Source organism: Podarcis tiliguerta (genome assembly GCF_965153285.1).
Source record: "Podarcis tiliguerta genome assembly, chromosome: 14".
NCBI classification, from domain to species: Eukaryota; Metazoa; Chordata; class Lepidosauria; order Squamata; family Lacertidae; genus Podarcis; species Podarcis tiliguerta.
The window spans coordinates 41,097,790-41,114,537 of NC_139547.1; the positions used below are offsets into that span (position 1 = coordinate 41,097,790).

At 43.3% G+C, this 16,748-nt stretch overlaps 1 protein-coding gene and 1 long non-coding RNA gene across 3 annotated transcripts in view; one reads left to right on the top strand and one right to left on the bottom strand.

The window, feature by feature from the left end:
- LOC310664596 overlaps positions 1-16,748 on the bottom strand; it is a 40,025-nt gene that overhangs the window by 15,155 nt on the left and 8,122 nt on the right. The gene's annotated exons all lie outside the window — the stretch shown is intronic.
- COX19 (cytochrome c oxidase assembly factor COX19) lies at positions 791-4,080 on the top strand. Of its 2 annotated transcripts, XM_083413857.1 has the most exons (3): positions 791-1,101; positions 2,388-2,499; positions 3,378-4,080. In XM_083413857.1, the coding sequence occupies exons 1-3, from the start codon at positions 1,020-1,022 to the stop codon at positions 3,463-3,465; spliced, it is 282 nt and encodes a 93-aa protein (XP_083269983.1). In that variant the 5' UTR covers positions 791-1,019; the 3' UTR covers positions 3,466-4,080. The 2 variants fall into 2 exon arrangements, 1 of the variants encoding a protein (XP_083269983.1); XR_014504936.1 differs by lacking the exons at positions 791-1,101; positions 3,378-4,080 and adding an exon at positions 1,110-1,558 and having other exon boundaries at positions 2,388-2,503.

Sequence of the window (16,748 nt, forward strand, 5' to 3'; positions counted from 1 at the left end):
TCGGCCAGATGGGCGGGGTATAAATAATAAATTGTTGTTGTTGTTGTTGTTGTTGTTGTTGTTGTTGTTGTTGTTGTTGTTGTTGTTATTTTCTGAAAAATGCCACCTTCTGCTTGAACAAGTATCCCAGCTGAAGGACTGGAGCCAGCTGAAGCACAAGTAGGGCATGCTTTCTTCTGAAACGTTTAAGATAATGTTTTCTTGTTGTTAACTTTGCTGCGGTAATTGCGCACTGTGTAGCTGACCTCCTTTAAGATACAGTGGTACCTCGGGTTACATACCCTTCAGGTTAAATACGCTTCAGGTTACAGACTCTGCTAACCCAGAAATATTACCTCAGATTAAGAACTTTGCTTCAGGATGAGAACAGAAATTGTGCAGCGGCAGCCCCCATTAGCTAAAGTGGTGCTTCGGGTTAAGAACAGTTTCAGGTTAAGAACGGACCTCCGGAACGAATTAAGTTCTTAACCTGAGGCACCACTGCAATGTTTTAGTTTCTTGTTGATTGTGTTACTCTGAATGCAAGTTTTATATTTGACTTTTTTCTGTAATGTTTTATTGTGGATCGTCTTATCTGATGTTTTGATGTAGGTAGATTGCAAACCGCTTGGAGATTTATTTATTTTCTAAAGAATTACACAGTAAAGCGGTATAGATTTCCTGGAATTGAAGAAATCACATCTTCCAGTTTCAATCTGAAGGCGCAATTAAGACTGGTTAGTCTCTGAAATATCGCAAGGCTCCTTTGCTTTCTGCAAAGGACATATTTATTTATCAATAAATAAAAGAAGATTTAAAAATGCCAGCTCCATCCCGGCCAGGCATCCACCTGGGGCTGAAGGAGGCGGGGCTAACTGCTCGGCTCCTCCCCGCCCGATCAGCTCTGCTCTCGTTTCTTCTGGCCTGGCTCGGCGCTCCACTCCACAACCTGGGACTTGACAACACGGAGATCCCGGAAGTGAGGCGAAGGTTCGGTCAGAGGCGCAGCGGCTGCTTCGCGTCCTCGGAGAGTCGTCGTCATGTCTACGGCTATGAACTTCGGGACGAAAAGCTTCAAGCCGAGACCGCCGGACAAAGGCGCTTTCCCTCTGGATCATTTCGGTGAGAAGGTTCCCCCCCCCCCGCAACCGTCCATCCCCTCGATTGCGCATGTGCGATTCGTCCACCGACCATAGAGAGGACATTGGGTGGGGGGAATAGAAAGTACGGCAGGCATTTCCGGCCTACAAGCGAACTCCCAAGTACAGTCAAGAAGGGCGCTTGCCATAGATGCGCAAGGGATAGAGCGGTACCGCTGTGAGCCCATAGAAACCATAGCTTTCCGTTAGCAGAACTTCTGTCATGGGCCCCCTAGGGGAGGGGAACTTTTGACTATCCTGTTGCTGATGGACTATAACTTCCAAAATCCTTGGTGGGGGCCGTGCTGGCTAGGGCTGATGGGAGTTGGAGTCCCACAACACCTGGGGGCGCATTTTCCGCCATAAAAATGGAAGAGGAGGGCTGCAAATCAATGTTTTTTAAAGCTCCACCTCCAGCACAAGAATTGACACTGGGACCAGTAAGAGAGGCAGCAGAACATTCATTCATTCATTATTTATTTATTTCTATTGCATTTTATTTATCTATCTTATTTTGTAAAATTTATGCAAATGCGCTTCAGGTTACAGACTCCGCTAACCCAGAAATAGTACCTCGGGTTAAGAACTTTGCTTCAGGTTGAGAACAGAAATCGTGCTCTGGTGGCGCGGCAGCAGCGGGAGGCCCCATTAGCTAAAGTGGTACCTCAGGTTAAGAACAGACCTCCAGAACGAATTAAGTTCTTAACCTGAGGTACCACTGTGTAAAATAGACAAACCTCAAAGCGGTCTACAAAAATAGAATCAAGAAAAAAATTACAAGCCTATTTTAAAACATACAAAAATATATCTATCTCCCTTTGGGGGGGGGGGCAAGGAGCTCAAGGTGGCATTTGTAATTCTCCCCCTCTGTAAGGCATCATCTGCACTGTGCATATAAAGCAATAGCTTAAGAACAGCCTGCTAGATTGAGCCAATGCCACTATAGATCTAAAGCAGCATCACACCACTTAAATAGTCATGGCTTCCCCCAAAGAATCCTGAGAACTGCTAATGAATTCTAAATCAGCAACTTCACACTGAATCCCCCCTTTGAAACTATTTTTTCTTGGACCTTAGTGACTTGAAGGTTTGCTGGCACCTTGGTGGTTTCAATGTGCCCCCCCGCCTACTGCATTACGTTCTCGTGCTGAGCCACAGCAGCCAGCCTGTCCTTTGAATAGCGCTATTGTTTTGTCTTACTCTTAATTCCATGTCTGTTTCTTTTCATGCCTCCTGTTTCAAAAAACGTGCTTTCCTTCTGTCGAACAGGTGAATGTACAGCTTTCAAAGAAAAATTCATGAAGTGTCTGAGGGAGAACAGCTTTGAGAATGCATTGTGCAGGCAGGAATCAAAGGAATATTTAGAATGCAGAATGGAGAGGCAAGTGCATTCTTATTTGCAACACTTCACTTAAGCTAATGGATGTTTGCTCTCAATTTGCCAGAGACAACTTATGCTGGGCTGTCAGTGCACGGTGGATTTTTGGCTCCGCAAACCACTGCTTCATTTTTGAAATCTGTAAAATTACAGTACTTAATTTCCTTTGCCCTCTTTTCTTTTCTCCTCCTCCTCCTCCTCCTCCTCTTCTTCTTCTTCTTCTTCTTCTTCTTCTTCTTCTTCTTCTTCTTCTTCTTTTGCTGACAGTGAGTCCACATCCACCCCATGCATTTAAAGCACTGTTGTACCCCTTTAACATGTCACTGCTTTCCCCAAGGAATCATGGGAACTGTAGTTAAGGGTTTTGAGAGTTTTTAGGAGACCCCCCGTTTCCCTCCCAGATCTACAGTTTCCTGAGAAGAACAGTTGATTGTTAAATCACTTTGTAGTTTTTGATTTGACTTTGTATAAAGTAGCTTCCTATGTCCCTGTGTTTCTAGGGCGGCTGAGTGGTCCAATGGACTAGAAACCTGTTTTTAAAAGGGAAACTGACGACCTTGGCAATTCAAATTCTCTAGCCCCTACCCCTTTTGTGAGCTTCTGTGCATTCTTAAGTAACCACTGCCCACACATTTTCAAGCATATTTTTATATCCATAAGCCAGGAACCTTCCTTTAAAAGAAAGCAAACCAACACCCTTAAGAATACGCATTCTTTGCCAGGGGTTCCTCTGCAGTCCTGTAGAATCATGTGCATCTTCTGGGTTTATTTTTTTATTTTATTTTAAGGAGCACAAAATTATTCAGAAAATGAAATTGCTAAGCATGCCAATTTCAAGTTTAATGCTTTTCAAATGGTTTTTTGTTTGCTTGTTTGTTTAGGCAACTTATGGCCAAAGAACCACTGGCAAAATTGGGATTTAAAGACCTAATAGAAGAAAAATCAGAAACCCAACAGGAGACATTGTGATGAAGAGAAAGAGAATCCTAACCTTCTCCTATAGAAAGGAGCAAATCTGCTGTGGTACATATTGTACATTTCAGATCCTATCTTGATATGAAGTGCTCTTTGGAAGAAGCTGTTGCCAAGTAGAAGATTTACAGTGCAATCTTGTACACTTATCTACTCAGCAGTAAATCTCACTGAGTTTAATAGGGCTTACTCCCAAGTAAAGGAATCGGATTGTTGTGATGCTATCCCCACCCAGTTGGTCCCAGTGAACTCAGTGTGTTTCCTTCTGAGGACATGTATGTGCTGCTGTTGTGGGAAAGGAAATATTCATTGGATGTTCAGATTTGGACTACAAGCTCCCAGTACTTGCTTTGCGAAAGATTCAGCCCACCAGCCCTGGTTCTGTCCAGCACAGAACTCATTGCCCTGTGTATTGGGTTCAGCTTCTCTTCTTACAATTGGTATAAATAATAAATTATTATTATAAATTATTATTATTTGAGAGAAATGCTTCCTAGGATCGTAAGTGCATTTGCTTAGAAAGAAGGTGTGCTGAAATTATTCACTGGGACTTGCATCCAAATGAAAGGCCTCTAGGATAGGCATGTAAATAAATAATTTGTTTTCCAATCAGATTGTTTCTGATCATTTCATTCCTGAATCCAGCCCTCCTCTCCATCTCTTTTAGTTTCAGTTATGAAAATATTTCTCATCAGAAGTGAGAATATTTGGCTGCATTTTTGTCCTAGACCTCAATCTTTTGGCAACACAGAATTAATTCAGTAAAAAGGAACTCTGTTGCCTTTTTCAGAAATGCATGTGCCTGTTTTGAGATTTTTTGTTGTTGCTGTCTTAAAAACAGAAAGAAAATGCAGTGTGTTCTAGTACGTTGGTAAATGAGACAATGAGAAATACAGGCCCCAATCCAGGGCAAAGTGAGGCACACTTAACGCTGTAATGCGCAGAAATGTAACTAATTGTGTGCTGAAATGTGGCCACGATATGCATGACTTTGAATGGGGTGTGTGTGTGTGTGTGTGATTGTTTTGAAGAGTTTGCTTGAGGAACGCCATATCCTTTGATTTCAAGGTGATTCTCCTGCGTTCAAATTCTGCGTGGGGTGGGGAGACAGGAAGGACCTTAACTGAAACCTACAACCCACACATGGCCCTTTCCTTTGCAACTTGAATCTGCCTTCGCAAGAGAGGCAGGATGTCTTCCTTGTCCCACCCACTCTGGCACCTCCTCTGATGCTGTCTGGGTTAACCCTAAGAACGCCTTAGGTAGGACCAGGCTGGATCAGGCCAATGGCCCATCTAGTCCAGCATCCTGTCCTCACAGTGGCCACCCAAGCTTGTTCAAGAAGCAGGACTTGGTCCCTCTGCCCTCCTGCAATTTCTAACAACCAGTATTCCAATGCATTGTTCCCACCAACCGCGATAATCTCAACAGCCCTTACTAAGATTGCCAGAGAACCACAGAGTTGGAGAGGGGTGTCAGATAGTCCTCTGCTCAATGCAGGAACACCAGAGGTAGAATAACATCCTTGACAGATGGCCTCCAACCAGGGAGAGTCCATTGCCACTTTGGGGCCACCTGGTACCACTGTCAAAGTGCTCTTGGGACAGGCTGTAGTGATGCGGGGTCTGCTTTGCATGCAGAGGGTCCCAGCTTCAAACCCCAGCAACTGCCAAGGAAGGCTGGGAGAGACCCCTCTCTGAAACCCTGGAAGAAGAAGAAGAAGAAGAGTTTGGATTTTATATCCCGCCTTTCACTCCCCTTCAGGAGTCTCAAAGTGGCTAACATTCTCCTTTCCCTTCCTCCCCCACAACAAACACTCTGTGAGGTGAGTGGGGCTGAGGGACTTCAAAGAAGTGTGACTGGCCCAAGGTCACCCAGCAGCTGCATGTGGAGGAGCGGAGATGCGAACCCAGTTCCCCAGATTACGAGACTACCGCTCTTAACCACTACACCACACTGGCTCCCACCACACTGGAGAGCCACTGCGATCAGTGTAGCTGATAACTACACTGCTAATGGCCTGGTTCCATAAAAAGCAGCTTCCTATTTTTCTTCAGGTTACTGTGGTACCTTGGGTTACAGACGCTTCAGGTTACAGACTCTGCTAACCCAGATATAGTACTTTGGGTTAAGAACTTTACATCAGGATGACAACAGAAATTGCATGGCAGCGGCAACGGGAGGCCCCATTAGCTAAAGTGGTACCTCAGGTTAAGAACAGTTTCAGGTTAAGAATGGACCTCCAGAACAAATTAAGTTCGTAACCAGAGGTACCACTGTACCTTATTTTACAAGGTGTATTATACAGTGTATAAACTGCATTATACTGATTTACTGTCAATTTTGTTCCATTTAATCACTGCAAGATTGCCACAAATATAGCTTGGTTTATACGGCGGCCAATAAATAAATACAGTGGTACGTCAGGTTACAGACACTTCAGGTTACAGACTCCGCTAACCCAGAAATAGTACCTCAGGTTAAGAACTTTGCTTCAGGATGAGAACAGAAATCACGCGGCGGCAGTGGGAGGCCCCATTACCTAAAGTGGTGCTTCAGGTTAAGAACAGTTTCAGATTAAGAACGGACCTCCGGAATGAATTAAGTTCTTAACCTGAGGTACCACTGTATAGTTAACTCAGCTTTATTCAGTGGTAAGAACTCCTAAAATGAATGGACCTAAGGTCCTTCTGCACCATACATTTAAAGCAGTATCATATCACTTTGACTTCACCCCAAAGAATCGTGGGAAGCATAATTGGTTAAGAATGCTGAGAACTGTCATGTGAGTTAGCAAAAGCTTTCTGTGAAATGATTTATAATGAGTTGGGGGGGGGGATGTTGAAGATCACTTTTGTGAAAAAACCAGAAGTTTTTCTTCTAGGTATAATTGGCGGAGAGGTACGCAATGAACAGGAAAAAAACTTTATGTATGCTACCACGGCTTCCCAGATTATTTACACACAAAGATGGAAAGATGAAACAGTCCCAACAAAACAGGACTGGCAGTTTTAATTGATGGAGTACGCAGAATTGGCAAAACTTACTGGAAGAATTAGAAATCAAGATGAGAGATTCTTTAAAAACACAATAGGGGGAAATAATTGATTATATTTGAAGATGCATTGTAAATAAATTAAAATGTTGGCAGCATTGATATAAACACATGCAGCAAGAGATAATTAAAGGGGAAGATAAAGGAAAATTGGTAAATAGGTTTGAATTGGATATACAGTAATAAAAAGATATAAACTAAATAACTGCAGAAAGGAGGGGAGGGGAGTTGAGGGAAATGCAAATTAAATTTGTAAAGATTTTGTTTTTCTCGTTAAAAATGCTTGTAAAATGTGAAAATGAAAAATATATTTTAATTTTGAAAAAGAGCGCTGAAGGAGACCCCACTCCCCTCACAGAGCTACAGTGTCCATAGTTCTCTGGGAAGTGGGGTTGATTACTGAGCTGTTCTGGAAATTATAGCTCTGTGAGGGGAAAGAGGGATGACTCACATCTTTAACAAACTATACTTCCCCGGATTCTTTGGCTGCAACACTGCTATAACTTTGTAGTGCAGATGGGCCTAATTGGTCTACTCTATAAGAAGCACAGCATTGGATACAGCCTCATGTTCCTTGTCAAACTGCTTTTGCTGTTAGGAAGTTAACCCTTCTGTGACTTGAGCCTCTTTGTGCTAGTTCTGCCCTCTGGGGCAGCAGACAACAAGTCTTGCAGGAAGTTGATGTGATGGCCCTTCAGTTATTTAAAGAATGCGTGAAAACATGAGCAGAGGCTGCTGGATCAAGCCATTGGCCCATCTAGTCCTGCATCCTGGTCTCGCAGTGGCCAACCAAATGCCTTGGGGGCGGGGGAAAGCCCACAAGCAGGATCTGAACTCACAGCACTCTCCCCTCCTATGGCTTCCAGCAATTGGTATTCAGAAGTATGACTGCCTTGCAACAGTGGAGACTGAGCATAGCCATCATGGTTAGTAGCCATTGATAGTCTATACCTCCATGAAATTGTCTGATCCTCTTTTGAAGCCATTGAAGTTGGTGGCTATACCTGTCTATTGTGGGTGCTAATTCCATAGTTTGGTGCTGGAGGAGACTCTTGAGAGTCCCCTGGACTGCAAGAAGATCAAACCTATCCATTCTGAAGGAAATCAACCGTGAGTGCTCACTGGAAGGACAGATCATGAAGCTGAGGCTCCAATACTTTGGCCACCTCATGAGAAGAGAAGACTCCCTGGGAAAGACCCTGATGTTGGGAAAGATGGAGGGCACAAGGAGAAGGGGACGACAAAGGACGAGATGGTTTGATAGTGTTCTCGAAGCTACAATCATGAGTCTGACCAAACTGCAGGAGGCAGTGGAAGACAGGAGTGCCTGGCGTGCTCTGGTCCATGGGGTCACGAAGACTCGGACACAACTGAACGACTATACAACAACAATTCCATAGTTCAACTTTTATCTATCCTGAACCTCTCAATGTTCAGCTTCATTGGGTGCCCAGTGCTACGAGAGAGGGAGAAAATACGTTCTCCACTTTCTCCTTGCCATGAATGATTTTTATGAATTTATGCACCTCCTTCTCGCCTTTTCTCTAAGACGTCTCCTCGTTCCATCCCTATGGCCATTTTGGTTGCTCTTTTTTCCCCTGAACCTTTTCTAACTCTACCATTTTTGAGGGCAGTGTGATCGTTTCAGATTAATAACATAATGAAAGCGATAGTGTGGTTTCGTTGCCAAAACAGGTTTTGTGCTAAAACAGAGGAAGGGACCTCCCTCCCTTTTCCAAAGAACGCTGTGAAAATATGAAAACAATCTCCAGTACCTACCAAGAAGATAAATGGCATTTCTTGCCTCTGTGCTGTCTGGGTATTATGAAGAGAATCTGCTCAAGGCTATGAGTGGAAGCCACTTACTGGCAGTGCCTGCAATTGACAAACAATGGTGGCCTTTCTTAAATGGGTGTCTGCTAGATTTTTATCCTGTGTGTTAAATGGAAAGAAGCAGCTAATCTGAGGGCCCAGGTAAATCACTGGGGTGGGGAGGAGGTACATTAGTTTCAGCATTCGTAAGATAAAGCCCAAGGACAAATGTGGAGAAAAATGTTTCATGGAAGGATCATTGTTGGCTTCTTGAAGGGCTGGTGTGGTGCTTTGCTGCTTGGGCAGCGATGGCCCATTTTTCACATCCTGCAAACCATTTGTGCAGTGCCAGCTCCCCCAAGCTGGAGCCCCTCTAAATGTTGTTGTGTTACAACTCCCGTTATCCCTGACCGTTGTCCTTGCTGGCTGGGTCCAAGAAGAGGAGATCGGGCCCATCTAGCCTGGTCTCACAGTGGCTGCCCAGATGCCTGCAGGAAACCCACAAGTGGGACCCCACCACAAGACCCCACTCCCCACTTGGGACTCTGGGTCATATTCAGAGCCATGCTGCCTCTGACAGTGGAGACAGAATGTAGCTATGGTGGCTCTTAGCCTTTGATAAGCCTTTACCTCTAGGAATTTGGCCAATCCTCTTTCAATGCCATCCAAGATGGCAGCCATAACTGCTTCCTTTGGGGGGCAAATTCCATCATTTTTAACTACACCCTCAAGACCGCTATTTATATTTAAAACTTTCACGCACAACCCTTTATTGCCTCGAATGAGCAAAGAGAGCCTCCTAACAGGATTACGATTGTGCTGCAAAAGAGGCATGAGCAAATCTCTCCATTTTTATTTCTCTCTTCCTCCCCCCCCTCCAAAAAAATCTTAAGTTTGGTTCTGCAATTTTCTGCATCAGTTTGCAGAGAGAGAAGAGAGAGAGTCCTCATGAAAATCCATCAGCAAGTTTCTTCTAACACATTCTTAATGCAATTTTGCCCAATTTCCCCTCTCTCTTTTTGGTAAGCAAATGTTCCATTTTGTATTTTTACGTTGTGAACTGCCCTGCAGTCTTCAAGTGAAGGGCAGTATGCAAATTTAATAAATAAATAAAATAAAAATACTATAAGGAAATATTTGTATGTTGCACACATTTCATTCTTGTATATGCATTTTCCGTACACTTGGCTGGGGAACTGCAAACATTCAGGAAAGTGAAAATTTCTAAGGAGAGCTGTGATTTGGTTTGCTACTGTTTTGCCTATAACATGCATCGAAGCAAATTTCTCCCTTGCTACTTACTGCAGAGCTGGTGGTTTCTAATTTTACTGCAAAACAGTAGGAAAACTCCCCCTTGTGGGGAAGTTATGGAAGAGTTGGGGGGGGGAATGAGGGTTCTTTTTTAAATGTTTCCCTTCCTTGAGATCCATTGAAGATCACTACGTAATTAATCAAGTAATTAATTACTTGCAAGATCACCTTACCCTATATATACCCACTTGAACACTTTGATGTGCAGAACTGGCAATGTTGCAGGAAAATTGAACACAGGAGGTGGGAGATGGAATGGAGAATTCTGAAAGGGCATGGCTGGCTGGGACCATGAACCAGGAGCACTTTGCAACTTTTTGTTGCAGGCCCCGCTTTTAAGAATGGCCTCATGCTTTGTTTTGCTCACCTTTCTTGATAGTGGGGAAGCAGTTTCGTTTACCGTGGGCTTTCGTAGATCTTGCTGGCCTGTTTCCGCCCTCTCTCACGCGCTCTCCCTGCTGCACGAGCCCACTAGATAGCGCATGATTAATCTTCCACTTTGGGAAGATGTTCTCACTGGCAGTAGAACTGGAGCAAGGGTACACGGTGCGCTCATGTGCAGATCGCTTTCCATTTGCTCATCAGCTCCCACACTGGTTCGGTGGAACGGATGACGTAATCCAAAATGAGCCAGATCAGCTGCTGGTCACGGCTAATGTCTTTTGGCTTTTCCATGTGCTGTCGTCTCTGGCAATTCAGAGAGAGCCTCTCTGTGTCCTGTGAATGGGTCAGTATTCGAACCTTCCATATGAAATATTGAAGCGACATAGCTAGGGCTTAAGGAGTAAGATGAGGGTGTTTTGGCAGTCATTCTGGCCTGTTTGGAAGTCAGACTCCCTGATCTGAAAATACTTCATCAGAGAAATTGACTCACCAACTTGGGGTTTCTGAGGCTGGCTTGGTTTTTTTTTAGTACACCTTATTCAACAACACATTCATACAGATGGCAAGTTCCATCCAAATATGATTTCATCTGGCACTGTTTTTGATTACATGAGTATTTTATCTGTTGTTTCTGTCTTGTTTTTAAATACTGCCATATTGCCTCTTTTGCACAAGTTTCATTTATTTAATCTTTCATCTGCTTTCCTGACCATGCTCAATTGTGTGTCTTTTTTGTCTGTGAATTGTTGGACATTTAACTGGGGTGGGGAAATCCCATTCTTGTCCACCACCACATTACGTGATATGTCTGTGTTTGTTGCCTTTCCTGACTAGAGTACGAAATGCACTCTGTGCTTGTTTAGGGTAGTTTTTTTATGTTTGATGCTTCATCACTTTATTATTATTAATATTCTGTTGGGGGCTGCCCAGAGTGGCTTGGGAAACCTCACCAGATGGGTGGGGTATAAAGAATAAAATTATTATTATTATTAGAACCACCACAATCCTCGCCCAGTTGACAATATGCGTAAATCACAAAGCTGAAGAACAAAAAAGTAAGTAAGTTAACCACTAGATTCAGTTAATACTTTGTTTGTTTGTTTAGTTGTTCATTCGTGTCCGACTCTTCGTGACCCCATGGACCAGAGCATGCCAGGCACTTCGTCTTCCACTGCCTCCCGCAGTTTGGTCAGACTCATGTTTGTGGCTCGAGAACACTGTCTAACCATCTCATCCTCTGTCGTCCCCTTCTTCTTGTGCCCTCCATCTTTCCCAACCTCAGGGTGTTTTCCAAGGAGTCTTCTCTTCTCATGAGGTGGCCAAAGTATTGGAGCCTTAGCTTCAGGATCTGTCCTTCCAGTGAGCACTCAGGGCTGATTTCCTTAAGAATGGATGCGTTTGATCTTCTTGCAGTCCATGGGACTCTCAAGAGTCTCCTCCAGCACCAGAATTCAAAAGCATCAATTCTTTGGCGATCAGCCTTCTTTATGGTCCAGCTCTCGCTTCCATACATCACTACTGGGAAAACCATGGCTTTTACAATACGGACCTTTGTTGGCAAGGTGATGTCTCTGCTTTTTAAGATGTTGTCTAGGTTTGCCATCGCCTTTCTCCCAAGGAGCAGGCGTCTTTTAATTTCGTGTCTGCTGTCACCATCTGCAGTAATCATGGAGCCCAAGAAAGTCAAATCTCTCACTGCCTCCATTTCTTCCCTTTCTATTTGCCAGGAGGTGATGGGCCCAGTGGCCATGATCTTCGTTTTTTTGATGTTGAGCTTCAGACCATATTTTGTGCTCTCCTCTTTCACCCTCATTAAAAGGTTCTTTAATTCCTCCTCACTTTCTGCCATCAAGGTTGTGTCATATGCATATCTGAGGTTGTTGATATTTCTTCCGGCGATCTTAATTCTGGCTTGGGATTCATCCAGCCCAGCCTTTCGCATGATGAATTCTGCATATAAGTTAAATAAGCAGGGAGACAATATACAGCCTTGCCGTACTCCTTTCCCAATTTTGAACCAATCAGTTGTTCCATATCCAGTTCTAACTGTAGCTTCTTGTCCCACACAGAGATTTCTCAGGAGACAGATGAGGTGATCAGGCACTCCCATTTCTTTAAGAACTTGCCATAGTTTGCTGTGGTCGACACAGTCAAAGGCTTTTGCATAGTCAATGAAGCAGAAGTAGATGTCTTTCTGGAACTCTCTAGCTTTCTCCATAATCCAGCGCATGTTTGCAATTTGGTCTCTGGTTCCTCTGCCCCTTCGAAATCCAGCTTGCACTTCTGGGAGTTCTCGGTCCACATACTGCTTAAGCCTGCCTTGTAGAATTTTAAGCATAACCTTGCTAGCGTGTGAAATGAGTGCAATTGTGAGGTAGTTGGAGCATTCTTTGGCACTGCCCTTCTTTGGGATTGGGATGTAGACTGATCTTCTCCAATCCTCTGGCCACTGCTGAGTTTTCCAAATTTGCTGGCATATTGAGTGTAGCACCTTAACAGCATCATCTTTTAAAATTTTAAATAGTACAGCTGGAATATCATCCCTTCCACTGGCCTTGTTATTAGCAGTGCTTTCTAAGGCCCATTTGACTTCACTCTCCAGTATGTCTGGCTCAAGGTCAGGAACCACACTACCTGGGGTATACGAGACATCCATTTCTTTCTGGTATAGTTCCTCTGTGTATTCTTGCCATCTCTTCTTGATGTCTTCTGCTTCTGTTAGGTCCTTTTTGTTAGGTCCTCGTTGGCTGTCCAACGAGGCCTTACAAATAGCGGGGGAGAGAAGGCAAGCAAAATGCAAGGGAGATAGTGAAAGATACAGGAAATTGAATGCAGATTTCCAAAAAATAGCAAGGAGAGACAAGAAGGCCTTCTTAAACGAGCAATGCAAAGAAATAGAGGAACACAACAGAGTGGGAAAAACCAGAGATCTGTTCAAGAAAATTGGAGATATGAAAGGAACATTTCATACAAAGATTACCATAATAAAAGACAATCAGTTAATACAGGGTTTATTAATTTTCCTGTCATCCTGGTTACCTTGAGATGGCATAGAGGCACCCCCTTTAAAAAAACAAAACCCTCAAAAAAACCCTGGCAAGACTCAGCAAACAGTGACTTGTCTGTGACTATCCTGTGAGCTTCATGGCTGAGCAGGAATTTGAACCATGGACAGTAATGTCATGTGCTGGTCTGATGCTGGAGCCTGGAAAGGGAAAAGCATGGGTTGAGTTTCAGAACCATGGATAGCTCCAAGAGCATCTCTCTCTCTCTCTCTCTCTCTCTCTCTCTCTCTCTGTGTGTGTGTGTGTGTGTGTCTTGTTGAATGGTCTCTTTAAACTTGAAGGTTCATTATTGTTCCACAAGATGTGTATTTCTTTAAGGGCCAGAGCAAATAACGTGACCTAGTTTTACAGCTGTGAAGCAGTATAGCAGGTGCTGCTAAATTGTGTTAATTAAGCTGTGTCAGCAATTGGGTATAGTATATAAAGAGCAGCACCTAGCTCTCTCAGTACCCTGGTGGATGGGTCATGCTTATTCATATGTTATAATTAATGTAAAAGGAATTTTTGGTTTTGTTATTGAAACCTAGCTAAAGTTATTTTGCGTTCCTTGTAATGTGTGGTCTCCTCAGCAAGCTCTTTGCAGCGCAACTAATCTGCAAATAACCAACATTTTGATCTGTCTGTCTTTCTCTCCACCTCCTGGGGCAAACATTTGGTTCCTCAAGCTCAAGCAAAAGTGCCCATGAGGGTCCAGATTCTGACCCGACATTTCCAGGAGGTTCTCATGTTTCTATGTTATTGTGTGTTGCTGCTGTTTTTCTAAAAAAATGGGCTGCATCCAACAAAGCTTTACTTAGAACAAACCCATTGAAATTAATGGACCTCATTTGGTCATGCTGGAGGAGGACTAGCTTTGGGTACAACCCAATCTTCTTTTAAAAAAACAACAACAATGTAGGTTTAACAGGAAGAAAAGATGGAAGCATCATCAGTTGACATTTAAGAATGTCTGATCAATGTCCCATCAATGCTGACTTCAACATATAGGTTACTAGAAGCAGACCATTAATTAAAGAACCTTTTATTGAGGGTGAAAGAGGAGAGCGCAAAATATGAAGCTCAACATCAAAAAAACGAAGATCATGGCCACTGGACCCGTCACCTCCTGGCAAATAGAAGGGGAAGAAATGGAGGCAGTGAGAGATTTTACTTTCTTGGGCTCCATGATCACTGCAGATGGTGACAGCAGCCACAAAATTAAAAGACGTCTGCTTCTTAGGAGAAAAGCAACGACGAACCTAGACAGCATCTTAAAAAGCAGAGACATCACCTTGCCGACAAAAGTCTGTATAGCTAAAGCTATGGTTTTTCCAGTAGTGATGTGTGGAAGTGAGAGCTGGACCATACAGAAGGCTGATCGCTGAAGAATTGATGCTTTTGAATTATGGTGCTGGAGGAGACTCTTGAGAGTCCCATGGACTGCAAGAAGACAAACCTATCCATTCTTAAGGAAATCAGCCCTGAGTGCTCACTGGAAGGACAGATCGTGAAGCTGAGGCTCCAATACTTTGGCCACCTCATGAGAAGAGAAGACTCCCTGGAAAAGACCCTGATGTTGGGAAAGATGGAGGGCACAAGGAGAAGGGGACGACAGAGGACGAGATGGTTTGATAGTGTTCTCGAAGCTACCAGCATGAGTTTGACCAAACTGCGGAAGGCAGTGGAAGACAGGAGTGCCTGGCGTGCTCTGGTCCATGGGGTCACGAAGAGTCGGACATGACTAAACGACTAAACAACAAAGCAGACCATATGTGGTGTAGAGTGGTCAGAGGATTGTTGGGCCAGTGTTCAAATCCCCACTCAGCTATGAAGCTCACTTGGGGGGTGGGGAGCATTCACTGCTTGTCAGCCTACCTCACAGGTTTGTTGTGGAGGTTAAATGTGGATTGGAAGAGCCATGTATACCTCCTTGAGCTCCTTGAAGAAGAGGCGGGATAGAGATGCAATAAAATAAAAATAACAGGCCTCTAAATGAGATGGTTGAGTATAAGCTATATCTTCAGACATAGGATGAGCAGTGAGACATAAGATGAGCAGACCACTAAGTAAGTCATAGATGGAGGTGTTTAAGTCTCTTTGCCACCATAAGGGCCTGTAGGCTCCACTTTCCTTGCCCATCTGTTAGTCCCCACATCATAGGAATGTAATTTCAAAGTGCATGAACATGAAGGATTTTCTTTCCAGAACAAAGCTAATGCCAGCATCATATGCCTCAGAGAGGCGCTTTCAGCATCTATCCAAACAAGCCAATTCTAATATAATATACCTGAAAGAGAATGCTGTTCTCAATATTCTCTCTCTCATATATATATATATATATATATATATATATATATATATATATATATTCTTTTTTAATACAGTGGTACCTCGGGTTACTTACGCTTCAGGTTACAGACTCCGCTAACCCAGAAATAGTGCTTCAGGTTAAGAACTTTGCTCCAGGATAAGAACAGAAATCGGGCTCCGGTGGCGCGGCAACAGCAGGAGGTCCCATTGCTAAAGTGGTGCTTCAGGTTAAGAACAGTTTCAGGTTAAGAACGGACCTCCGGAACGAATTAAGTACCTAACCTGAGGTACCACAGTAATATACATTCACATCATTATTATCCACTTTACCTCCCTGGCTCTTTAGAGCCTATCAACTTCCTTCCCTCCCACCTCATAGCTTTCAAAACTAACCTTTGTATCATTGCATTTTGACTGTTTTCAAATTCTAGTTGCATTCATTACAAAATAGCTCAAATTTTAAACAAACATAGAAAGGTAGAAAATTTCTCCTTACAAGACTTCAGGCAACCCTGCTAGCGATGTTAATTGCTTACAATAACCTTTCAGATATCGTATAAATTTACTCCTGTCCTTTTGGAATACTTGGTCATGCTGGTTTCAGATTTTTCCTGTCAGCTTTGCCAGTTCTGCAAAGTCGATCGTCTTCATCTGCCACTCTTCTTTCCTTGGTACTTGTTTCCATTTTGGGGCTAAAAGAATTCTTGCCTCTGTTCTCAATACTCTCAATACTGAATTCACTTAACAGGGACCACAAATAATGCAGACATCCTCATAGAGAATCTGAGGATGAGGCTTGCATTGAGCAGGATGAATAATGCCATTAATAATGCAGGATAATGAGGCAGGAGGAAAAACACCCATAATTCATGACTGAAGACTGAGGTCATCGTTAATCGATCGCAATAGGAGATGTTGCGGAAATGAATTAGGGAACGTAATGGAGCTTTTACCTGCTGGCTGCTTCCATTTACCTGTGTTAATAATATATATATATTATTAGGAACTGCACAGAGGTCCATGGTAACTGCAACATCTACATCAAGCAAATTAAAATGAAAAGGCTTCACCACAGTAGAAAAGCCACGAAGCTTACTGCCTTTCAGCCTAACCTACCTCATGGGGTTGTTGTGGGGATTAAATGAAGAGGGGGGAGAGAGATGTGTGTCACCTTGAACTCCTTCAGAGAAAAAAAATGGTGTGATATAAATGCAATGAATAAACAACAACAAAATAAACAATAGGCAAGCCTCTCTAGAAATGCAGAATGTTGACATGCCTTTTGATTTCTTTTTAATTGAAAGTGCATGTTGTCACTTGGAGGGGGGACAATGTTGTATGGGCGATGTGAAGAATTTGGAAAC